This window comes from Rhinichthys klamathensis, unplaced genomic scaffold (genome assembly GCF_029890125.1).
Source record: "Rhinichthys klamathensis goyatoka isolate OS25496 unplaced genomic scaffold, OSU_Roscu_1.1 h1tg000485l_1, whole genome shotgun sequence".
NCBI lineage: Eukaryota > Metazoa > Chordata > Actinopteri > Cypriniformes > Leuciscidae > Rhinichthys > Rhinichthys klamathensis.
This window is the reverse complement of record NW_026606972.1, coordinates 1,200,530-1,226,802: the sequence shown is the minus strand read 5'-3', so window position 1 is coordinate 1,226,802 and position 26,273 is coordinate 1,200,530. Positions and strand designations below refer to the sequence as shown.

The 26,273-nt window shown below is 38.9% G+C and overlaps 1 protein-coding gene across 2 annotated transcripts; it reads left to right on the top strand.

The window, feature by feature from the left end:
* The first annotated feature begins 1,733 nt into the window (after positions 1-1,733).
* prrt4b (proline rich transmembrane protein 4b) lies at positions 1,734-25,638 on the top strand. 2 transcript variants are annotated; one of them, XM_056237394.1, is made up of 4 exons: positions 1,734-1,941; positions 6,462-7,476; positions 14,498-14,614; positions 22,598-25,638. In XM_056237394.1, exons 2-4 carry the CDS (start codon positions 6,558-6,560, stop codon positions 24,595-24,597), a joined length of 3,036 nt encoding a protein of 1,011 aa, XP_056093369.1. In that variant the 5' UTR covers positions 1,734-1,941; positions 6,462-6,557; the 3' UTR covers positions 24,598-25,638. The 2 variants fall into 2 exon arrangements, with proteins under 2 accessions (XP_056093369.1, XP_056093370.1); XM_056237395.1 differs by having other exon boundaries at positions 1,735-1,941; positions 14,501-14,614.
* The last annotated feature ends 635 nt before the right edge of the window (positions 25,639-26,273 follow it).

The window sequence follows — 26,273 nt, the reverse complement described above, 5'->3', positions numbered from 1 at the left end:
AAAATACCCGTGTCCGTGTGGACAGGGCCTGAATCCCACAGCAGACACGCCCCTTCAAACAGAGTGTTCAAATCAGAGGCTAAAAGCAGGCTAGGAAAAATGACATTTATTTCTAAATTATGATTATTTTTTATCTAAAAAACATACTAACATTATAAGGGTAACCCAGGAAACATTATAAAATAATAAAAAAAAACATTCTAGGGCACCTTTAATGATATGCTAAAGCCCGCCGGCACGTTGACGTGATTGGTTACAAGGTAGTTTATGACGTAAGAAACACCGGCGATTTCAAACCGTGTTTTTGAGACTGTCTTTGGTTCACTGCAGTTTTAAAGAGAAAATACTCAGCAATGGTGTTGACTTATGAATTTGCACATGGTTTGTCTTAAAGCATATTAAAAACATCACATAGACATATAAACAACATTAAAAGCTTGATTTTCGCCACAGGGTGACTTTAAAGGCCCCCTGTTTTTTTTAGCTTTTAGTATGAATATGTTAGCCTTAAGGTTATGAATAAGCTGGTGTGTTCCAAAACAATGACAAAATTAAAATTTAGGAGATTCCTTCAAAAATACCTTCTTTTATCTTCCCCAGAAGATATAAAGTCATACAGGTTTGGAACGACAGAAATGTACCTTAACTATATAGTCAAGCTCATATATATCCTTAATCCATCAATTTGACGATCATCAAAACAGCTAGATAACCTAAATGTTCCCCAAATGTTGGATGCACTTTTTTGAGCTTCAAACTGATGGTGCAATGCACTGCCATTATAAAGCCTAGAAGCGTCAGGGTGTTTATTAATATAACTCCGATTGTATTCGTCTGAAATAAGAAAGTCATATACACATAGGATGGCTTGAGGGTGAGTAAATCATGGGCTAATTTTCATTTTAAAGTGAACTACTCCTTTAACCTTATTAAAACATCCTGTCCTCAAAAACATTACCTTTGGTGCCTGCTCTCGTGAGATGTACTGATCTGGAGCAAAAGTAAAATGGTGTGTGCGTGTGTATTGTATGTGAGGTCAAACTGGCATTGAGACATACTGGCTCCATCCAATTTGACAAAGTTGGGCTTTCCATCAGGAAATTATGTTTCCTTGGGATGGGACAATTCAGATTGTTTCTAAATTTGGAGAATTCCTTGGGATCAGAGATGCAATCATATCCCAGAATGCTTCCTCTCCCAGGAGGAACATTGTGAATGGATTATTATTGGCTATCTTTGACTGGGATCAGATTCAGAGATAAGACATTTTATTGACAAGCCGAAGTGTGGCAAAAGTCAACTCAGAAGTGTGACATGTTAATGTTTGTGGGCGGAAGTGTGCTGCAATGTTTTGTTATGATCGTTTTTTGACACGTTTTAGGTTCAAATTTCAGTTTATAATTCATTAAAAGTATGTATAGAATTTTACAATTAAGCATAAATATATGAATACATTTTAAATGAAATGTAATTAAAATGTATGTTTATTAAATATTCAAATATTTCGAATTCTTGTGTACGTTTTGCTTCTTAATTCTTGTATGTATCTTGTGTAATTGTTGTGCATGCTGCATATTTGTATGTATATGCTATGGTGCATGTGCGTTTATGTATTCACGGTGTGTTTTTGAGCATGTGTGTTTTTCTTCTGTGCAGGATGCTTAATTCCTTGACGGTTGCCTGCTGTACAGTGCTTGCTCTCTGCTCTCTAACAATCTGCTCAGCGAGGTGTGACCAGATATTGTGCATCTGAATCCTACACTAGACTACTGATGCAGCGAGAGAGGGGAGGAGAGAGAAAGAGGGAGGGAGGGAGAGTGTGTGACCAAAAACGATTTCTCTCCCACACGCACAGAGAGACAGATCTCTCTCTCTCTCCTGCAGTGGAGTGCTGGTGGCTGTTCTGGATTCTCTGTTTTCCTCTTCTCCTCAGGGAGAAAGGTAAGTTTCTCCTTCTGTCCTTCATCTTTCAAGAAATGTTTCATTATAGAAGCTACAGCCTCACTGCAGTTGGCTGTAAATCCTGATTTAGGTGTATAAATGTGACAACATTAGCCAGAAATGTGTGTCAGGTGCATAAAGATCTGTATTTGCTCTATAACCACAGCTAATGCTCTTGATCATGCTAAACGGATGGTTGTGTAGCATCTCAGACCTCTTCACACATTCACATATGTGCTGTGTGGGAAGAGCTCTGCGTTGCAGACGCATTCTGCTCCTCTGGTAACCATGGCGAAGGCAGCCAGCATAGCAGCCTGTGCGTTTTAAGATAATCAGGTGATCCGGATGCTTTAAGAAAAAAAGCCCACGAAAACATTAACGTGACAGGTCATTTATCATGTTTTCGCAGCCAAGTGTAATTGACTCCTGATGAGCAGCATTATGTGTGTGCCAAGACAGAAAGCAGTGAAAAACATTTGCAACATTTGGAAATTACAGTGAAACTGTCACAAATGTCAACAGGTTGTTCGGACCACGTTGATAAGCACCTGTAAAAACATCTTAAATAATTTGAATGATAGACAAATATAACTATGTATTTTGTGTGTGTATAGTGATATTGTGAGCAGGGGATAAAATAAAACACCCAGCAGTGATGGTGGATGGCTGGGAGCAAAAAATATATAATCAGGACATATAATTCATCAATATACATGCACATATAGACTAAACATAAATGGATCGATCCATTCAGGCTTGCAGCTTGATAACACTCTGTTAATGAACACTGTGGGGACTGACAACTATAAGGACGCAGAGAGCCGTTGATGTGGAAAATGATTGTGTACATGGAGTCAACAGTATTGAGCCCAGTGTTTCGCAGTGTGAGGGAATGGAAGGAGAAACTCAATGTAAAATAACAGCACACAATCCAGTCTATTGAGGTGATTTAGGGGGGCTCTTCCGATCATTGGATCCTTTTATGGATTCATTTTTAATTTGAATAAAATTGTATGAATTAAGCAGCTCGTACATAACATACTTTCTCACTAGAAAATTTGAAATAACATATTAAACAAAGTATTATGCAATAATTTAAGACATTTCACCTTATATAGAACCTTTTTGGTATGGAGAGTGGAACCCCACTGAACCTTTTTTTCTAAGAGTTAAGCTATTTTACTACTAAAATACTTTGTAGTCTCTGGTAAACCAGGCCTTAAATATCCTTAGACTTTGTAGTTTAGGACTAGGCTGCATTTAGATCATGATGCACCAGACCATGGCTGCTCTGGTTCATGGTTGGGTTAATTTGAGGTTAAGGTTATAGGCTAATGGCTTTTGCTGTCTCTAAAAATCTTTAGACTGTGTTTAAAGGAAAGCCCCTTTATGGGCATCTGTGTGTGTTTTTTTTTTTATGGCTGCAGGTCATAAATATCCCCTCCCCCACAGTGTCTATAAGATAAGAACCAAAGAGGCTTGTTGAATAAATCTTTTGGTTTCATGAAGGCGTGAGCCAATGATTCCCAGAGCCGTCATGCACGTCTAGAGGCCTGTTAAAATAATTGATACCATGACTAGTCGATCTGTCACCACTTAAGAAGGTCCTCAGCACTAGACCTCCTTTAAACACAAGTATATTGAGAGAAGGACACTTCTAACCTTCTCTCAGTCCCCTAATAGTTACATTAAGATCCTCTTCTGATTAAGTGGAATCACCATTTTGTCTCTCATTGGTTAAGTTATGATAGATGGTGATGCACAACGTTATTTAGATCAGTGGTTCTCAACTGGTGAATTTATGTCCATTCTGACAGCGTTGCAGAAAGCTGGGGAAAATAATGCTGAGTGCACAATATAAAATGCAACTAACCATATAATTGTATATAGGTATGATAAAAAATATATAAATTTTTTAAAAATTCTTCCCATTTCAAAAGGTGTTTATCCAGTGCAATCTACTGTATTGTGGCTCAAATTAAATGTATATTGGGAAAAGAAATTAAGTTGATGCCAACACAAACAGGCTGCCAAGATTTTGAAACTGCTAAAATTTTGAATGAGCACTTTTGGTCTTATGTTAGGCCAATACTTCCATTGCAAAAACTTTAAACAAAACCATTTGATAACCACTGAGTACAAATGAAAATAGTGATAGTTTGGATGATAATTGTAATATGTTTTATGATGATTATGAGTGTAAGAATTAATTGTGGGTTACAGACACACTCTATGGTGAAATGTATTCCAAAAAATAAAATAAAATGACTCAACAAAGGACAGATTTCAGACGAGGACTAAATGTGTAGTGTTAAATCAGGAGTAGCTCTTGAGCACTCTCTTTTTCTGCTTGAGTGATTACATCCTGCTCTGGCAAGCCCTTTCTTTGCCACGCACGGTGGAACAAAATGACAATGAAAGAGGGAAAGGGGAGTGAGAGAAATGGATAGAGACAGAGAAAGAACAAAATAGAGGGGGGCCTAATAGTAAAGCGCAGTGCTATACAGTCATTTAGGTGTTCTGTTTGGCACACACTCTGACACATGCACACAGTAGCGTTTGTGATGCTGCTTAACAAGCTCCTGTGGGGTATGACTTACTGAGGCATTTAGCACTGGCGAAACTGTTCTTCTGAAATTAAACATTTCAGAAGGTATGAAAGACAAAGGCGGGGGCAGAGAAACTTAAGCTATAGCGTCTGATACATTTTTTGATAGTAATACAGCTTTTAATGGTTAAAATCACCACTAGAATCATCACCACCTTTCACCTTGCTAGCGACGGCCCCGAAGACAGGACTTCTTCGCTAAAAGCAGGTGGTGTGTGGTAATGGTAACAGTCTGACTAGTGATGACAATAATGACTATGAATCAGCCAGGCTTCAACAGCGCCCCCTGCGGAGTGTTATGTTAGTTAAAAAAAAAAAAGCATATACTGTATGCCAGAAATAGTGTCAGTAAAATATGCTGTGTGTACATGTACAACCAGATTATATTATACTGGGTACTGTGCAATGCGTTGACCTTCCATTTCCAAAGTGAAGCAATGTCAACATTTTCAGCATATATTTTTTTCCAAAGAAATGAATGCATATGTTCAGCAAAGATGCATTAAATTGATCGTAAGTGACAGTAAAACTTTTACATTGTTACAAAAAAATAAACACTGTTCTTTTGAACTTTCAATTGAAGAATCTGAAAAAAAAAAAGGATCCCAGTTTCCACAAAAATATTAGGCAGCACAATTATGTTTGGCTGTGATAATAAAAACAAATGTTTCTTGGGCAGCAGCAGAGCAGCATATTAGAATGATTTCTGAAGGATCACGTGACATTGAAGACTGTGGCTGCTGACAATTCAGCTTTGCAGGAATAAATTACATTTTAAATATTTTATTTTAATTGTAATAATATTACTGTATTATTGTATTGCTGTTTTATTGTATTTTCTTTTAAATATCTGCTGTGGTGATGGTGAGCATGTGACATTACCAAAAGTTTCAAAATACAACACCCTTTACAGGCTTATTAATCTCTTAATCTTAATATAATGTTTTCATGTTTGTAAATTTGCTGTTATGTTTTTGTTGTTGTTGTTGTTTTGCAGCTATTAAACTTATATGAAGGGGTCGATTAGATGAATATCGACTCTTAATTGTTCAGTTACCCAGACTCTAATAATCCATAAATCCTCTCTCAGGTCAATGTGCATCTTTAGATCGTGGCAGATTTTTGCGCTTTCTGAAAGACAAATCTGCAATCCATCAATCTCTTTTAAACCCATTAGCCCAGAGCCAGTTAGCTGGTTTAATCTAGTATTAGTAAGCAAACCTCATTAAGCGGAGAAGGAGTTCTGTCTTTAAAAAAGACTCTGAGGGAGGCTATTTCTGCGATACAGATGGCATTGAGAGATGGATAAGACACAATTGGGTTACAGAAAGAAAGGAAATGAAAGAGAATTTCAAAATACTTATCCTGCTATTTACTGACCAAAAACAACCAATTTTATTCCCAGTGGGAGAGTAGAGAGTTTATTGCAGTTTCGAGAACAAATCAATTGCGTGAGGGGGAGAGAAAGTGAGCGCGAGAAAGAGGAACGCGGGGGCTGCAAAGAAAGACAGAAAGTCCAAATCTCACTCCAAGAGAAATTTCATCAAATTCAACTCCTCTCACTGAGGCTACAGGCCATCAGCTTTATACTCCAAAATTAGCCCACAGCTCCACAAAGAAACCGGGCCTCTATACGTCCTATTACACCGCCCCCATATATACACTGCCACAAAGAGACCTCTAGTCTTCTATTAGTATTCTTAAGAGCCCTGCCTCTATAATTGCTCTGTCAATGGAGAGTTGAGGCCACCTCTGTGACAGCAGGAAGAAGTGAGATTGGGTATGAAACTACTAAACTCAAAGGCTTAAACTTAAATGGGTTCGCATACAGGCACAATGGAAGAACGTCTATAGTATAACTTACTTGAAGTAAACTGAGAGAATATCAATGTTTTTTGTGTCTCTACTTCAGATTATTTGCTGCAGAAGCCCAGTGCATCCGGTGGGCATTCCTCGGAAAGTCAGACACCATGTGAGCAGTGGCCCAGCACGACATTAGAGGGGCAGAATGCTGCTTCTGCGTGGGACTCTTGTGTTCTTCTCTCTTATCAGTTCTATCAATGGGTTTTTCAGCTTGTATGGGCCAAAACCGACAACCCAAACCAAGGTAGACTCCAAAGGTTGGGGCTTTTTTGGGAATCTTCCATCACTCAGTTTTGGATCATTAAATATTTTCAGTCAGGCTAAAGGGTCTGCCACAACAAAGGTGAGCCCGACACTTCCAGAACCAACCACACAAGACTATACTCTGAATTCTGAGGGCTTAACCAGCCCAAAATACCAGCCGACCGCAACAACAATTGAGGAATTTCAAAGCAGCACCATTCAGATAGGCACTCTGCTGCCTTTAAAATCAGAAAAACTGACAACAAATGACTTGCTCAGGAACAAACCCCGATTAGATGGGACTGAACCTCCCTCTAAGCACTATCAAAGCTATGATCTTGACCACTGGCCCCCCAATAATGGCCAAAGCACAGCGAAAACCCCACAAACGACATCTCCCCAGATAACTAAACCAGAAATACAAACATACACTGTATCCACTGATCAAAGTACCAGCCCCACTCAGACTGCAACACTGAGAAAGATTACGGAAACCATGAACCCTTACAGTGACCAAACCATACCCACAGACACTCTGTCAACAACACCAGAACTAACGACAGCTTCATTTCAAACCACAAATTTCATTACACCAGCAGACCCCAAGCCTGAAGTATCTACCGTTCCTCTGACCACTGTCAGCACTAAACTAAACACATTGGGGACAACAAAGAAGGCCTCGGATCCAGAATGGACGCCTTTTAAACCAACTAGCAAGGCTCTGGAGGGATTTACAAGGGTAGAGAAGACCACAGGCCCAACAGAAGGGGAAAGAGTGCAAAGTTTTGGCCCAGATCCCACTCCCACCCTGCCAGCAGGAGGTAAGTCAACCATAATTTCTCTGTTTGCTTGCAACCCAAGCATATGATCTAAGATTTTGACACAATTATCAAAAATTATGACCTCTCCTGAGCAGGCATGAGTGTATTACATTTGTTCCTTTGTTTCATTGTTTTACCTCTATTTAAGGGGAAAATGTGTATTTAATGAGTTGCCAAGCCTTCATTGATTACCAGTGAAGGGTTAGCAGTGAAATCAATGAGTCTGATTAATTGATTAATAGCCCCTGAGTCCCTGAAACATGCAAAATCTTGTTAATAAGTAGTGAGAAGAATGACTTTCATCTGATAGTAAGAGTAGGAACTACTCCATTACTGCTGATATCTGTATATGTAGTGAGTCTGAGAGACATGGGTTGTGTTTTGAATAGCATACTGCTTATACAAGTATGTACTGTACTATATAGGGAGTCCTATGTCGCCACATGAAAAGACTAATTAAATTTTGCATGACAGAAATGAAGGCAATTTTGTGAATACGTTGTTTTTTTTTAGATTAAGATGTAGTGCAAATCATTCTCATTACTATAATGCGAAATAAAAATTAAATCAATGTTTTCAGACAATCATTCTTACAGTTATGAAAATAACTTAATGAGTAATGAGAATTAAACAGTAATGAGAATTTAAGGGAAAAGGAAAATATAAGTCTTAAAAATAATCTTAATAAATATGTAAAATCTAAATTGTACACAAGCCTGCGTGTGTACAATAATCTACAATAGTGTACAGTATGCAAATGTTATGTACAAAGGCACTGTTACCTGCTACATTTACTGTGTACTGCGACCAACTGCTTAAAGTTAAGACGTTTTTACATAAAACCGGATTAACAGTCCAAATGTATTTATTTACATATTTATTTCTAAGACCTAATGTAATGAAATCAGCAATGACAACAACGTATTGTAGCATACTACTGTTTGAAAGTTTGTATTGTAAAGTATTGTAATGTTGTTGCATGATGCACATGCTATTACACATACTATTTAAATTTAAACTCTAGGCAGTAAGCAATATGCTAGTATTTCCATTATGAACATTTGCATCATTTAAGGTCAAGCGTTGAGTGTATATCCCACTGGAGAGACCTTTCACAAAGACTTGTGACATTTTGATCCAAAAAAATCTAGACCAGTAAGATCAAGGTGCCAGCCAGACAAATCAATATAGACCTCCTTTGAGGTGATCGCACACAAGAACTCTCCAGATATCCTTGTAAATAGTGTGCCAGGCACCTAAGCTGTGGTGTATGTGTAGTGGCTAAGCATGCTAACCAGTATTGACATGGCTCTGTTTGATATCTGCTAAAGGAGCGGGTGTGTGTGTGTGTGTGCGCTCGCAGTGAGCATGGGATTTGCACTGGAGAAGCAGCCAGTTGGGCGGTATGTAATCAGTATTCCGATGGCAGAGTCAGCAGAGCCAGTGAATCCTCAGAGACGATGTTTTTCCGCACCGCCTGTTCATGGATGCTGAGCATGCCTCTCTCAACATTTAGTCTCCTTTTCTCAATTTACTCTATCCGTCCTCTCTTTCAGTAATAGGGCTCATGACGTTTACTGGGCATCTCTCTTTCTTTTCCAGCCATAAGTCTTATTTAGTCCTTCAGTCTTATGTTTTCTTTCAACCTCTCCTGGCTCCCGGAGACATGTTTTTCCATGTCTTTTTGTTCTTTTCCTTTCAATCCAAACTTGTAGAATCTTTTTCAGATGGTGGAGACAGGAAATACAGAGAGGATCTGCTACTATCCACCTCTCTCTGAGAGTTATTGCCTTTCTGCAAATCTTGGGTACATGCCCGCAGTTTTGTTTGTATCAAAAGTTAAATACTGTTGTTTCGCTGATGGAATCAATTGAGCCTTTTCTTCAATACTTGTACTTTATTTTGCATTGTCCATATTGCATTAAGCACTGGAGATTGACATTTTAAGCAGGTTAGTAAACATGTGGCAGACGTAAATGAGACTAAATTGATTCTACTGCAACATTTCAGTATTGTGGCACTTTTTAAAGTGTAATTTTAACAACTTCATCAAATAGGATTTTTACATAAACATGAACCCTCTAAACCTCCTTCGGTTTTTGGGCCGAAATGGTTTATATTTCACCAACAAAATTCTGTTAAAAAGTTTATAAAAACTGCCTTCTGTGCAATTTAAATGTTTGTACAACTCTGTTTTAGATATTCGAGGGTTGATTAAAAATAAGTTTGATTAATTATTTATTTGATCATTTTTTTCGGCAAAGCGCATCCTGAATTTTAGGTTTCAGGACAGAATTTCCGTGTGTGTGTGTGTGAGAGAGAAACAGCAAATTATTGACCAATGTTTCGGTCACCTTGTCTTCTGGAGGTGCATGCAGCCACAAATTGCTTATCCCCCACCTCAAAAACACGCTGGAGCTGAGAGCAAGGTCAATTACCACACTGGACCTGAGAGGAGGAGGGGAGTCTGGGAAAAAGGAGAGCAGTAAAGAAAGGCGTGTTGAGACTTGAGGAAACCAGGCTGAATCTCACAAACACTGTCTGGGTCATATGTCACCCTACAATAAAATGAAGAAAAAAAATTACATTAAAGAAATGGGGAAGCCTATTTTTTTATTTATATATGCATTACCCTAGCCTGGATACCAGCCCGAACCCCACCCACAACATTTTTTGGTCTGGACTCGATCCATTGAGGAGTAATTATGATCGGTTCAGAAATCGTCGGGCCAATCAAATTGCCAGGGCGGGCTTTATACGATGATGGACAGATGATCTGCAGGGACGTAATCCTCACGTTATCAAAGAGCGCTTGGGTTGAACTGGTTTCCCTCAAAGTTGACTGCAGCTGGAGAATTGAGATGTATAGATTCCGCTATCACGTCTGTTGTAAAAGAAATCGACAGCGCATTCATTTTAAAACACGAACAGAGAACTGCAATCAAGGCATTTGTCAATCGGAAAGATGTGTTTACCGTCCTTCCTACGAGATTCGGCAAAAGTCTAATTTATCAGCCCTCTCCGATGGTCGCTAAGAAGATGGGATGTGGTCGTTGTGGTTTTCTCCTTTGGTCGCACTCATGGAGGACCAAGTAAAAGAAGCAACACTCATTATTTTACTACTTCTTCCAGCGTGCGTGCAGTTGAGTTCTGTTGACAACTATGTGTAACTCAACATACGTCACTTACTGCGTTGCTCTGATTGGTTGTAGGTCTATCCAATTGAGTGCAGAGGTGTGTTTTTTTTCCTGGTTCGGTTAAGACACGCCTTATAATCAAAGCCCTATACGCTGATTTCACGCAGCTGCCATTTTGAAAATGAAAGCGAGGCTCCGGTGGAAAGAACCCCGGAAGTACAGATAGACAACAATGCCTTGGACTACCAACCTGAAGCTGGTGCCGCGATTTACACTATTGGATGTTAATATCCAATATAGGATATGTATATAGTTCGTTCCTGCTTCTTTTTTTACGTTCTGAATTATATATAAAAAAATCATTTTATTTATAAATGAATTTCACTGTATATAGTCTAAAGTATGAAAGAAATGTATGTACATTTTTCGAATAACTAATTTCTACATTAAACACAACAATACTCCATCACATTCGCGACTCTCCTATGATTAAAGGCGACACTAACGGTTTTCTTCCCACCGGAGCCATTTCAAAATGGCGGCTGCGTGAAATCAGCGTATGGGGCAGTATCAGACTCACATTCTGACTAGAATATGAGTATGACGAAGTCAGGCTAGCATTACCCTTCATAATGTGAAAAATCACATTTTTATTACTACAGTAATACAGAAAAAAACTGTCATTTTATTACTTGCAATTTGCATTTGTAAAGTAAATTGTAAGCAAACATTTTAGTTAATTATATTTATATGAATTAAAATAAAAATTGGATAATCACTTATAGTTATGAAAACATATTTTTTAACCCAATTACAATAATGAGAGTTTGATTGTAAAATATGTGAAATATTTGTTTTATGAAAATGCTCATAAACAAAGGCTTACTAAAAAAACTGTAAAAATAAATTTGCTATATTTTTTTTTTTTTTTTGGCATGAAATATGAAGTTTTAAGATGAAACTGATCTGGAAATTTTGCGAGATTTGACTGCTTTCCAGAGAGATAAGAAGCCTGCTAGAGGATTCTTCCTCTGATCCTGTTTCTCTTTTTCTGTTTCTTTATTCCTTTTTCTTCTTTCCATCCTACCGCAAAAACAACCCTGTGCTGTTGTGTGGTGACCTCACCTCACCTCCTCTACACTAACAAATCTTTGTCTCATCATTTCTTAAATACTTATTAGTTACTCATATTCAAACATAAAAGCAATTTAGGTCATGGGTCATTCAGATGGCAGTGCAAACATGTGACAGCTGTCTGGACCTGATGAATATGACGTTCTTGTTCGGTCAAAAGAATCAACATTTGATTACATCACTTAATTCTGAGGTAACATGCTAGTAATCTCCAAAACTAGAATAACACAAGACTCGTCACTCGTATTGTTTGCAATGCTCAACATGGCGGAATAAGTCCCGTCTTCTAAATAAGAGCGAATCGCGATTGGTAAAGTCATCGTGTCACTGCAGCTGCCGTTAGAAGCTCCGGTTCCTATAGAAACAGTCAGACGCTCGCTTCCACTGCACATGCGCATTAGCTTGATCCAGCCTGAAAAATGTCATTTTCTGTCATGATTCGTGCGTTTAGAAACAATATTTATGAGATAGTTGTTGTCCAGTTTTGGAGAATTTGATGTTTCCCCATTCAAAGAGATAGGAGCTACACTTGCATGCCCAAAAGGTGTTTTAAAGATGGCCGCCGAGTGAAATGACTTGTCTCTTGTCTCTTGTCTTAAAGGGACTTTGGTTATGTCAGGAGCAGATCAGATCATAAACTAAACAGTTGTCAGGGTTACGGCTCACAGACTGGTTACAATGTGATCGTTGTCACGGCAACACTGCTGAAAAGCAATGTAGTACATTTTTGACTGTGTTTTAGGTAAGCTGTATGCACAGCTTGTGTCACTAAAACACACTCTCAAACAATGCACTATTGCAGTATGATGATAATGCAGTAGTTACATCACTGTAATTTCATAAAAGGTTAATCCTATGACTAGGCTTTCTTAAAGCGCCTAGAGACTAACCGACTCATTACTGCCTGTGTGGAGATTGTGTGTGACTTTACTGAATCTAAAAAAGGAGGAAAATGAGTGATTCCCAATCCCACCCCCCAAGGATCCTTTTTTAATGAAATTCAAACTGGCCCTTTTTCTCTTGAACGTACTTGTTCATAATCTCCCAGACAAACACAAACTCAGTCATTCAAACATACACATTCAGCCCAATGAGGGAGGCGATGTATGTGAAGGGGTCAAATTACAAATTCTGATCTAATTCCATCTTTATTAATATAGACCAGGGAAGGAGTTGGAGGAGGGGTAAAAATGGAGAACGAGACAGGAAGATGAAGGTAAAGAGGGTTTCATAGATGAATAACTAGCTCTGAAAGAACATTCGTCATCATCTAATGAGGATCGGTGGTCTATAGGTGGTTCTGGCATAGACTAACGGGGGACGTTTGGCGCTTCATTTGAACACAGCTGGTGTAAGAGTTAGAATCTTTAAATCACCCATGAAGAGACAGGGGAGAGTAATTGAGTACAAGGCTGATGGACGGATGGATGGATGGACGGACGGACTGAAGGATGGGCGGATGGATGGATGGGCAGATGGATGGATGGGTAGATGGATATATGCACAAATGGATATATATATATATATATATATATATATATATATATATATATATATATATATATATATATACAGATGGATGAATGAATGGAAGGAAAGAAAGACGGACGGATGTATAGATGAAGATAAACATAGATGTATTAAAAAGATATGGATGGATAATGTGTATATATAATGAGGTAGATGGATGGATAATAGATGAGTGCATAGACTATATAGACAAATCAACAAATTTTCTTTTACAGAGAATGATGGAATCAAGTGGTGACCTAGTGATGCTTGATGGTTTAGTTTGACTGAACCCCTGCCAAGAGAGGACGAGTTGAGCTGTGCACAATCACACACGCACACATACACTGTCCTTGTTTAGGCTCCCCACTTGGTTTGGTGCAGAGCTCATTATTCATGCTAATGAGAGACAGTACTCTCAGCACTAGAATGAAGATCTGCTGTGATCAGGCCAAGTATCAAGTATCCTGACGATATACAAAGAAAAAAAAACGGGATCATGCAGGTTTTTTGCCGTTACCACAAGGGATGATTATAGTCACACAAACAGTCTACCAGTCTAAGGTCGTGTATGTCTGCATATGCAATGACTTTCTACACTAAACATAAGGTGAACACAAATCTACACACTTGTTTAGGCACATTGGCGCTGCGCATCCATACATAGTCCATACACACACGAATGCCCAAACAGCTACATAGCTACACATTTGGGAATGTAAACATTCCATCTCCAAGGCTATTAATAAAGAATGTGACAAACATGGAAGCATGATGTGTGACACTTAATGGAAAAATGGATTTCAGTAGGATCTGTGGGAATCAGTGACCAATGACGAGATAATAAACACTGTGGCCTCAATGTGCCATGTCTCTTTTCAGTCTTGGTTAGGTGTAAGTGCTACACAGCCTCACACGGCTCTGTGTGTTTGTAGCTTTTTCTCAGAAAGGTTTTCGGATTAGGTTGATAATCCTTCTTGGTCACAAAGATAAGGTTTCAGTTTCTGATCCATAATGAAGCTCTGTCATAGTGGAGCGGGGTGCCTACATTCAAACATGAAAGTCAAGTCATTGTAATTAAACACAGATGCCAACTCCAATGCCTCTGAATACCACAGAAATACCACAGAAATCTGCTTGACATAACTAGGTTAGGAAATGTTCTTGTTTCTCCACTCTTTCAGTCATAAAAACTTTCATTCAGCACCACATTCTCAGCCTTGTGCGCTCTGTTTTCCCAGCAGGCTTTGCATTGGAGGAAGGCGATAAGGAAGTGGGGAAGAGTGCTGATCTGACAACACAAAAGCGACACGATGAGCTGACAACATCAGCTAGCGCAACGACTCTCAGGAACAAAGGTAATTAAAACGGTCTGATGAAATACATGCCTGAATGTAATCTACACCGGTGATAATTATGCTCTGATTGCATCTTGGGCCATGAACCAGTTTTTAAAAAGCACAAATATATTGGAGAGAACCTCACCCTAAGTAAATAGCACCACATTCAAGGTGTCCAACCTCATTTGTTGAAAGAATAGTTTACACAAAACAAAAAATTGTGCAAACCTCATGTCATTCCAAACCAGTATGTCTGAAAATAGTACCATAAAAGTATCTGTCAATACACCCCATGCACGAAATTCCACTAATTTAAGTCGGTTTTCACTGATAATCGTCCCCTCTAGTGAGCTGTTAACCGTTGAGACCAGATCATTAATGGTGTGTTTACACTGCAGCGACAAACTCAGCTCAGTATCACTCAAACTCAAAATATTTTTAAACGCTCATGACAAACATCACTACTTGCAATAGTAGTTTCGACACAAGTACTGTCGTCACATGTTTTTTCACTTGTCATTTGCATAAAGTTGAGCATGTCTGAACCTTTCAACACTTTCGGCTGCCATAGAAATGAACTGAAAACACCCACTCTGCTCTGCTCACTCCACGCCAGTGTAAACGCACCGTAAGTCTCTCGATCAGTCTGATTTGTGTAAGAATCATTCGCACTGGATTGGTGAACTAACTAAAACTAATTGGTGAACTGAATCTGATTCAAAATAATTATTCTTTCATTAATCAGACATTACTACTTGTCTCAAACTCTATAATCTCAGTAAATTTATGACAGAAATTTTCATTTTGGGTAATATTCTTTTTAAAAGTGTTACACTAGCCATCCATTGGTTGAACACAAATAAATGTCATTAATTGAGCCCATGTAGCTCTGTCTGACTGGTCGGTCACAGATCTATATTTTGATACCTTTTCCGAGGAAAACCTAAATGGCTTATTTGTTTCTCCATATTATACTGAGATAATTATTTAAACATTAAAATGCATACATTTCCCAAACACAGTAACAAGTGAGCCTAGCATTCTGGTTCCTTTAGTGAAAAAGTAAAACCAACCTCTTCCTCCTCCTCCATGTGATTTGTAGAATGACATATGTTTGTATGATATGGCCGATTGCACTTCGTCCAACCGTCTGCTACCTGCCTGTAATTGCTTCCAGAGGGAGGAGGAACTAGTTATAGAAGCACTTTTATCTCATAGTTGGCGCCTCCTACAAACAAGCCGACCACTAAACTGCCTTAGAGAGTTGAGTTACACTACGTGTTCCAGTAGAGCAGATCTATCAACATATGGTGTTAAGTGTGCCATTTTACGTCACCATCCCTGTTGATCATGAGGTGCGTCTTAGACCCAGCTTCTCTTCGGTATAGCACCTAACCTACTTTCTCCTCGCTGCATTCAATAGCCTAACCTAAATTCCATTAATAGATGGACAAAATATGCCACAACGATCCAAGAACCAGGTTGCGAGAATATGTGTGTGTTTATGGGCTGTCTCATAAAGTAAACTGCACGCAGAGATCCGACCCACAAAACTGCAGCTGCCGTGTCTCAAATTAAAGATGAAAAAAAGTTTTCAAAATCTAGCACATGTTTGTCTCACATGAAATTTGAATGTCCTGCGCGAAGGAGGTGGATCAGATGGTCTTCCTGTCTCCTTCATGTCTCCTTCACTGCCTTCTTATTTAAGTCCACGTATCCAGGCCTCATCAATATGAATGGGATCATCCTACCCTGCTGTCCACTCATCTATTATTAGAGAGGGCAGAAATTGAAAGTGAGGCAGGACAGATTAAATCTGAATGAGTACTTACTTTCAATGACGTGATGGCACAGCACTGTATTCTTAATTAAGCAGAGGGTGTTGTCATTATTGGATCAGAAAGTCCTAAACCTAAAAACGTGTTGCTAGGATCGGAGTCTTCCAGGTTGTCAAAACAGGAACCGTTTACACTTGGTATTCATATCCGTCTTGGGCGATTCAATCAGCTAAGACACATCAATGTATGCTAATAAAGTGCAAAAAAGAGCATCACACAAATAGCTCTCCACATGGGAGATACTACTCGTCGCAACTGATTTTAATAGAGTTGTTATTGGTGTTAGCATGTTGCTAAGCTAATGATCAGCCTGTCAAATACAAAGCAGGGCACCTTTGAATGGAAAAAATGCCTAGCACAAATAAATAAATATTAAATTTTTATTAAACTATTTTTATTTATACTAATAAATTGAATCCGAGATGACGTAGACAAAGCTATATCAAAACAATCACTCACAATGCTTTCTGGGATTGCCTTCTCTATGAAGGATATGTGATGTGGCCAAAATGAACTATATAAGTATGAAGTTGTCTCAAACTAGTTAAGCATGAGCATTTAGACATTTTACTAATTTGTTCATTAGTGTTATTATTGTTCACTTAAACAAAAACTATTAAAAACAGCTGTTAAATAATATTAATTGAAATAAAAATAAATATTAAATTAAATCTTAAAAATAAGAAATGTACTGAAACAATAAGTTTAATTTGAAGTACTAAAATTACTAAACACAAATATTAAACTAATAAAATGAAAACACAAAATTACTGAAACTTAATTTAAAAAATATCAAAATATAACTGATCAAAAATATAAATATAAAAAATAACACTGTTGTTCATCAGCAATTATGCATCAAGATTCATATCCGTTTATAATTCTGTTGGGCAAGATAAATGGCTCTTCACAGAGTGACTGAAACAAAATTGGCAGCCATTGTAATCCATACATGTTCACAAAAACATGCTAATTGATAAACTACTGGCCAAGTTAGTGGTTGATGAAATGAAAGCTATTTAGTTGAGTGACAACACATACGAACAGACTTTGTGGGTAAAAATGTTTTTCTAACCTCTAATGTAGTCTAACCTAAACAATTTGACGTCTTTATAGACTCACCCAGGGTGGAACAGTCAACAATAGACCCTGCCTATCATTTGAGTCGAATACCCACTAACTCAATGTGGATCAGTGGAGTCATTTGCCTTTGTTCTGCTTCCTGTTCCCTCCTGCTGAACTCTCGTCCAGTTTTTACAGTGCATGACCATAACAACATTGTTACAAAATCCTCATGGGGTTATAATGTGAAATTTGGCTTTAATTTCTCATATGTTTAAATGCCTGTGTTCTGTGTTGTTGTGATAGATCCACAAACTGGGTGTCATCCATTGTGGCAACATTGTTGCATGGATAAGGATCATTGAGATTTGATTGATTCCTGGACTGAAACTCTGGCTCGCTTCCATACACTAGTAATATTTTCCACATCCTAAGGGTGGAGGGCACACAAGGGCGAAAGGAAATAAAGAGGGAGGACGTTTGAAGCTCCTGCCACAACAATCCCTCTTATCAGTGCTTCTCGCCACCCTCTTCCTGTGTCTGCCCATCACACACTTTCTCTCCATGTCAGATTGACACACTGCACACAACCTGTAGTTAATCAAACTCAAATTATTCTCATCAAGAGAGCTGGACGGACCCTTACTAAAGCTGTTTTTCATGCCATCCAGATCTCATTCGAGTTAGATTGACATTTGATAGCGTCTAGAAAACCAGATACCACCACGCTGAGTCAAACATTAATTTCCATTTCCATGCTGGTCTAAACTGGTTTGACTTTGGACTAGTTGGTAGCTAAATGCTGGTCTTTTAAACAGAACAATTTCATTTATTTTTGCTCAACGTTCTGTTCAGTCTTATTTATACAAATACGCGCACACGTTGTGTTTTCATGTTTTATGGGGACATTCCATAAACATAATGATTTTTATACTGTACAAACTGTATATTCTATCCCCTTCCACTAACCCTATACCTAAACATGCCCATCTCAGAAAACTTTCTGCATTTTTACATTTTCAAAAAACATAATTTAGTATGATTTATATGCCTTTTTCCTCATGGTGACCAAAAAAAATGTCCCCACAAGGACAAGGATTTCGGATAAAAATGATGAATTATCAAAGCATGAATAAAAATATACAATTAGCCAGTCAGCAAAAATATATATTGGATGAATCAGGCTCCTCATTTTTAATTTTGTTTTCAACACTGGTTGTACAGTCTTCTGCAAACATTGGATTATATTTGTACTGAAAATACAGTGAGAACTAACATTGTGAAATATTTATTGCAATTAAAACAACTATTTTGTATTTTAATATATTTTAAAATATAATTTAGTGCTGTGATGGAAAAGCTGAATTTTCAGTAGCCATTAATCCAGTCACATGATTCTTCAGAAATCAGTGTAATATGCTGATCTGGTGCTCAATAAACATTTCCAATTATCAATGTTGAAAACAGTTATGATGCTTAACATTTTTCTGGAAAGCATGATTAAAAAATGTTTAGGTTTCAGTTCAGTTTATTTAAAATAGAATTTATTTTTTGTAGTAATGTAAAAGTATTTACTGTCACTTGCAATCTTTTAAACTTTTGTGTAGAAAACTGTAGTGTATTCTTTGAAAAATGTACTTTTTAAAGTTGTTTTTATTAAGCAAATGATGCAAAACGTAATTTAGCATACATTTATATATGAGGCCAGGGAAATACAAATATCAAAAGAGGAGATTGAATTAACGGCGTCGGGCGTCTATTTTGTCTTAAGAATGCAGCAAAAGCAATATATTAAAAAGCAATACAATATACTCATAATAAACTCTTATTCATTAATACACAACCAGATCAAATTTCTGTATAAATAAATCCTTTTTGTATGTACGTCACATTCGGTTCAGCAGTTTACACAAAAATGCCTTTGTGGGATTTGGACAGAAATTGTTTTGTTCATGCTGCTTCAATAAGACACATTAAGAATGGATATTTTTCATAAACAAACAACATAGAGCATAAAAAATACAGAGTTGAACATCCTTTCAGACAGTTAATGAAATGAAAAGAAATCAGGTCAGTGTATTCCGATGAGCCAAAGTTTGTGGCGAACAGGAGGACTTGACTGTATAACCTATATTTAATGTAAGTGGATAAACGCCATCTCGATGTCAAGCTATATATCTAATGAGTGCTGCTTGGTGGTTACTGTTGTGGTGGTTTTGATTAAAGAGAAGCATCTAATGAGCAGTGTGCGGCTGTTACACACACGCTACCATTAATCAAGGGCAGTTAGGTTTGATTATCTACTCCCACCATCAGAAGAAACACTAGATAGGTTTTTGACATAAAAATGGAAGCCAATGCTCACCACTGTCTGGGACAATGTGTATATTTAGTCAAAGTGGTGGTCATCAGCCAGAGCGGCCCAAACTAGTGCAAAAAATACCAGACCCATCTTTGGGAATGACCTATGTCTCTGCGTAGGCCTATGCTTTTTTTAAAAGGAGGAAGGTCATAAAGCAGTTAATTTGGTTCTGGGTGTAACGGGAAATTGTCTGTCACCACCAGCATATAAAAGACTACAGAAGCAACCCAATATGAGGCAGGGTCTCACCAGCACTCAACAACATCCATACATGATGTATTGGTTGGTTGACCTTACAAATGAGAAACAATGAGAAAAATATGCCTGCCTTTTGTCTTATGTCTTTCATCAATTCCTATTTGTTAAAACAGGGATGAGGATAGGGCAATAATGGCATCCTTATTCAAATGGTTAAACTCGATCGTTTGGTTTTTTTAGAAAAATGTGTTCATTTGACATAGTAAAAGTTGGCATCAGCTATTCATCAAGTTATTTATTACGCATTTATACAGGTACACAAATGGCTCCCGTTGTGTATAATTGCCTCCATGCTTTGTCTTAGGGCTTCAGTAAACTCACAGGGTCTATTAGAAAGCCTGATCATGGCAGCTAAGATGAGTTATGACTCATCTGCTCTGAAAAGGGTGTAATTAGATGTGTCAGTCTTTTAAGAGCAGACGTACATCTGCACACTGTTATGCACAGAATTGATATGGCTGTGGAAGCTAATATCATCCATCTCATATGGATTTGCACATCAGTTGCAAATGCACAGCAGGGCAATCCTTCCTGTGCAGGGGGATTTAAATGTTTTGAATGTCGTATCACATTTTACAGTGGCACAGTAGATGCCACAAACAAACCTGTGTGGGTTTCTATAAAGTGTACAAGCTGTACGTTGATGTTAGTTCATCTGAGGACTTGTTTTTGGATTACTTGTACATAACTTCCAAAGAAAAATTTTGGTAAGCGTTATGAAGCATTTACAGAATTGCAAATGGCTGTCACATAGCCTGGATGCCAGCCCGAACCCCGCCCACAACATTTTTTGATCGGGAAGTTCGGTCTGGACTCGCTCCATTGAGGAGTAATTATGATCGGTTCAGAAATCGTCGGGCCAATCAAATTGCCAGGGCGGGCTTTATACGATGATGGACAGATGATCTGCAGGGACGTAATCCTCACGTTATCAAAGTGCGCTTGGGTTGAACTGGTTTCCCTCACAGATGACTGCCGCTGGAGAACTGAGATGTAGAGATTCCGCTATCGCGTCTGTTGTAAAAGAAATCGACAGCGCATTCATTTTAAAAGACGAACATAGAACTGCAATCAACGCATTTGTCGATCGGAAAGATGTGTTTGCCATCCTTCCTATGGGATTCGCCAAAAGTTTAATTTATCAGCTGGCTCCGATGGTAACTAAGAAGATGGGACGCAATGAAAACCCTGTGCTCGTTGTGGTTTCTCCTTTGGTCGCACTCATAGAGGGCCAAGTAAAAGAAGCAACACTCGTTATTTTACTTCTTCCAGCGTGCGTGCATTTGAGTTCTGTAGTTGACAACTGTGCTATGCAAAGTAGTTGACTTACTGCGTTGCTCTCATTGGTTGTAGGTCTATCCAATTGAGTGCAGAGTTTTTTTTTTCCTGGTTCGGTTAAGACACGCCTCATAATCAAAGCCCTATGAAGCAGTATCAGACTCACATTCTGACTAGAATATGAGTATGACGAAGTCAGGCTAGCTGTCACATGGAACTTCACATGCTGTTCCAACTCTGTTTGGCTAAGAAACTCTAATGTATGTAACACTCCTCAGCACCAGAGCCAAGCCACAGAATCCAAAACCTAAAACAGCAGCCTCCTCCCACAGCAATTTGTGAATCTAACAATCCAATCACAATTACATGTATATACCAACAACAGATGTTTCATGGCAACCCACCGATCCCTGCTACTTAGACAAATATGTCCTCCCACTGTAATTTATAATAGTTTTTCTCCTCATTAGAAATATCATATTGAGAGCTGTTTCCTTTCATATGTTCAAAAAAACATTAGATGTGGCGTTTACCAGATTTGGGAATCTAAACAGCTAAACCATGGTTTTCCACTATGAAACATGCTTAGCTGTGCAGACACCTCAGAAATGTCCTCTAGTGGCGATGTCTATCACAGAAAAACAAATCATAGGTTGTCAGAGATGTTGGTGACAGTAATGACTGCCTTGGTTGTCTGTGCTGGAATAACCATTTTGTATACACCGTAAAAAATAGGGCCCAATGTACGAAGGAATTTTCTGTATTTATTTTTCCACAGGTGTTTTATCCATATTTTGAATTCTGCATTGCATTGTGTTTCAGGGTTAAAATAAATGTCCATAAACTGGAAATTACCAGTAGCTTTTCCGGTTTTCTACAGATTATTTTCTTTGTTTATTTATGTGATTTATGTAGCTAGCTTTACATTCAGCTTTTACATTTAAATTGGTCATATCATGGGGAATCAAGTTTTCCTCATTCTTTTGAGATAAGAGTTAGACATTTATAAGTGAACCCTAGGAAAAAAACAATTAAAGGAATCAAGAGATTTATGATATCCCCACTTTAAAGAAGAACACTTACATGACACTAATATTAACACTTTTAAGAAACTATATCAAAAAATATGCTTTACACATATCGCTTAATAAATCTTCACATCTTCTGTTACTAATAATACAATACGTATGCTTTTCATTTCAGAAATGCCCACCACTATGTCTGAAGACTGGCTCACAGACCTTACTCAAGAATCTGCGCTCCCCGACTGCAATGCGGAGCGTTCTGGAATCTGCAGTTCAAGTGACACTTGGCCTACCACTGTCCTGAGCAACATCAGCAAAAATGACAGCACAACCACTGTCTCCACCAACCTCTCTCAGAGTCCAATCCTGTTTCCAGCCCCACCTATGTTTGTGGCACTGTATTCTGATTGGAACAGTGCCCTGGCAGCATGGGGTTCAGCATGGGAAGCACACATTTACGGCCTGGGCACTGTGTTCTGTCTAGTCGCTTTGGTCTCCACCCTGAACCTTCTGTGCCTGCCCCTACAGTACCCATCAGGCTGTGGCTACTTTGCTCTGGTCAGTCTCTGCCTGATGGCCGCTGGCTGCACTAGGGCCTTTGCCCTATTGTACGATGCTTACGGATACCAGGACCGCATGGCATCCACAGAGGCCTCGCTGTTACTTTACGAGGCACCATTCCCCTGCATAACTGCTGCCTTTGGCCTAGTATTCCTGCTCCTGTCAATGCGCTCTCGTATGCAGCTATCCTATTCCGCCTTTCAAAGACCTTGTTTCCTGGCCTGCTTGGTGTTTCTGCACTTTGCTGCTGCCTTTGGACCTGTTGCATTACTCCATGTTGACCAGCAGGTCTACCTGTTTCTGTCCTTGATCTCTAGAGGTGCCTTTGTGGCTCTGGCAGCTTTCCTATCAGCTGCATATTTTGTGTTCTACTGCTACGTTCGCGCTGACTCCAAGCATATTTATCATCTGAACAACACATCGCCGACACCAGCTGAACGCTACAACCGCTGCCCATTTGCAGAAAGCCGAGATTGGGACCGGGCAGCAGCTGCAGTGCTACTCTCTGCTGTCTTCTCTCTAGCTTGTGCGGGCCTACAACTCTATGCCATGCTGCATGCTCTCGGCATTGCTGGAAGTGCTGAGTCCTTTCGGCCTTGGCCGTGGTGGACTTTCCAATTCAGCTGCCGAGTGTGTGAAGCAGTGGTTTGCCTCACACTGGTTCTGGTAGTTGCTCAACCAGTCTACTGCTCTGATCATCTTCCCCAACCAGGCAGTTGCTGGAAAGATCTTCTTACGGCAAAGTCACCTATCATTCCTGGGAGCTACCAGTGGACTCTATCCCAGCAGGAGAAGCTGGCCATCTGCGATCCAATTGGGCACGGAGAGACGGAGTGCCTACCCTTGTACACATTGGTGGATGACCGTCTCAGCAGCTTGAATGGCCTTGACCTTTTATACCATAGCAATCGGGCATTGGCCTATCGTGACCTTGACCTGGACTTGCCCAACACTGGTGCCCCTTCTGTGGGTTCATCCTGTACCAGCGACTCCACAGCAGACCTGCGCCCTCCATCACCCATAAATCTGCGTCGAAGCATTGATGAGGCACTGTTTAGTGAGTCTCTATTTCCCATGAGTATCTTCAGCCCCTTACGACCTTTCACCTCTAGTGACCGCTGCCTGAATGGTAGAGAGACCAACTCCAGTGGTGCCCAAACCCTGAGAGACACCCTTACTCCTGATCCAGGCTTATACCGAACATCTTCATGTGTGGAAGTGCTACCCCAATTTCCCCTTCCTTCTCAAGCCCAACCAGATGGTCCATCACTGGGTTTTCCTCCATCTCCATCTCCCTCACTGTCATCTTCCACTTGCTGCTCATCTCCAGAGCACTGGAGAGGCAGCTCCAGTTCCTGTTCCCTCTACAGACAGTCTCTGGGTGGATCATCTCTGATTTTGTGCTCTAGTCCAGAAGGACACCATCCACCACCCTCTACCCTCAGTGGGGGTTCCAGCCACCAAGTGGGAAGCTTACAGAGACCCTACAGAACATTAAAGTCAGAGGAGAGTCTGGACCAGCAATCAGAGTTTGACCAGTCTGTCCAAGAAGAATTTATCAGTGTGTGCAGAGAGATTGATGCTCTTAGCATCTGCAGTGAGACTATTGACCTCTAGGGGGAGACCTTTACTTTCAGACACAACCGAATGATGTAATATGATGATGCCAAAAGAGTTTCAGTGATGTGATGGGAAAGTAATGTGCAGCTCAGGTGATTTGGTGAGTGTTTTCCAAGGTGTCAAAACACATTTGCTCTATGTAGACATACAGGAAAAATGTTTTGTGGACCAGAACTGTGCCAAATGTTTCATTTTGTAGAGGTGCTTGTTGGTTTGTCAGGTAAGTTCTCCAAAGAGATGGATTCTGAAGTCAATATCCTTGTAAAGGTTTAAGAAGTGCCATCGATTGCCAGAAGCTTAGACGGATTTTGTACAAAGGTTTTTTGATTATTGATAAATTTGTAATTGTAAAAAAAAAAAAAAAAGTGTTTCAGAACTTCAACTTTTCAATGCTAATAGTGATGTTTGTATGAATTTGTACAAAATCCCTTTTTGGTTTATATGATTAATACTGTGAGAGTGCAAACTACTGATAACCATACTGTAAAACAAATCATATGGACTATAGCATCAGAAAATAGTTTCAAATTAAATGCTGTATAACCTGCCAAATCCAATTTTATAATCTCATAATTTTAAATATTTAGAAAAGGTCTTTGTGCTTCTAGTCTTTGGTTGCACAGGTAACTTCAAGTCCCTGTTGTTTGTTTGTAACAATGCATTATTATGTTGAGGGCCTAAACAGTTTTATCAACAGAGAGGAAAAAAACTTCTCTTTCAAGAGTCAGAGAAGGATGAAAGTACTCTTGCAACACACTCTGCTGATAACGTCAAACTGCGCTATAGACTGCCATTTTATCCTGCTTATAGTGTATATTTGATATGAACTACACTTAATGAATAAGCTGCCAGGTTTACATCGTTTTCAAATACTCGTAACACTGTTACTCAATACATATTAAAATGAAGAAAAGTGACTTTGTACATTTTATAGTGTGCATGTTCTGAAAACATGAACTATGTGAGAAACTGCTGATACATCTAATGTTAGTCATTTAGAGGCTGTTGAAGATTTTCAATAAATATATTGAAAATTGACATTTGTCCCATGCAGAAATATTTTACATAAAGCAAACCAAAAAAAAAAACGGCGCAAGTTAATTTTTATTTATTTTCAATAATATTGAACAGGATAAGCAACCTCACTTGAGTACACTGCGGTAAACAAACTTGGCTCTTGAGTTGTCAAGACTGTGACTGTGGGCAAAGCAACATACTAACAAGCAAGATCCAGTTGATTAAAGGATGCAAACCATGTTTTTGTACATCGTCATACTGAGAATGTTATACAGAGTGGATAATAGTCCACACATCCAATGCTAAGAATGCATGATTTCTAAACAAAAAAAAATCCTCTAGTGGAAAATGCAAAACAAATAGTACTGAAAACGTATTACAAAAACACTTTTAAATTCATATGGATGACATGCTTCATTTGGCAGTGATAATTATATGAAGCCATAGGATCTGGCAAGCACAAGTGGCGTGTTTTGGGTTAAGACAAATGTGTCCATTTATTACACAATACAATTCATGTCTCAGGTTCACCCAAAATGCAAAGCTGTAGGGAATGTTTAGATGACATGGACAAACATATCCTGAGAGAGGACCAGGATACTCACAGCATTTATTTGGCTTTTATAGAAGAATAATTGTCAGTTAGCGACAAAAAA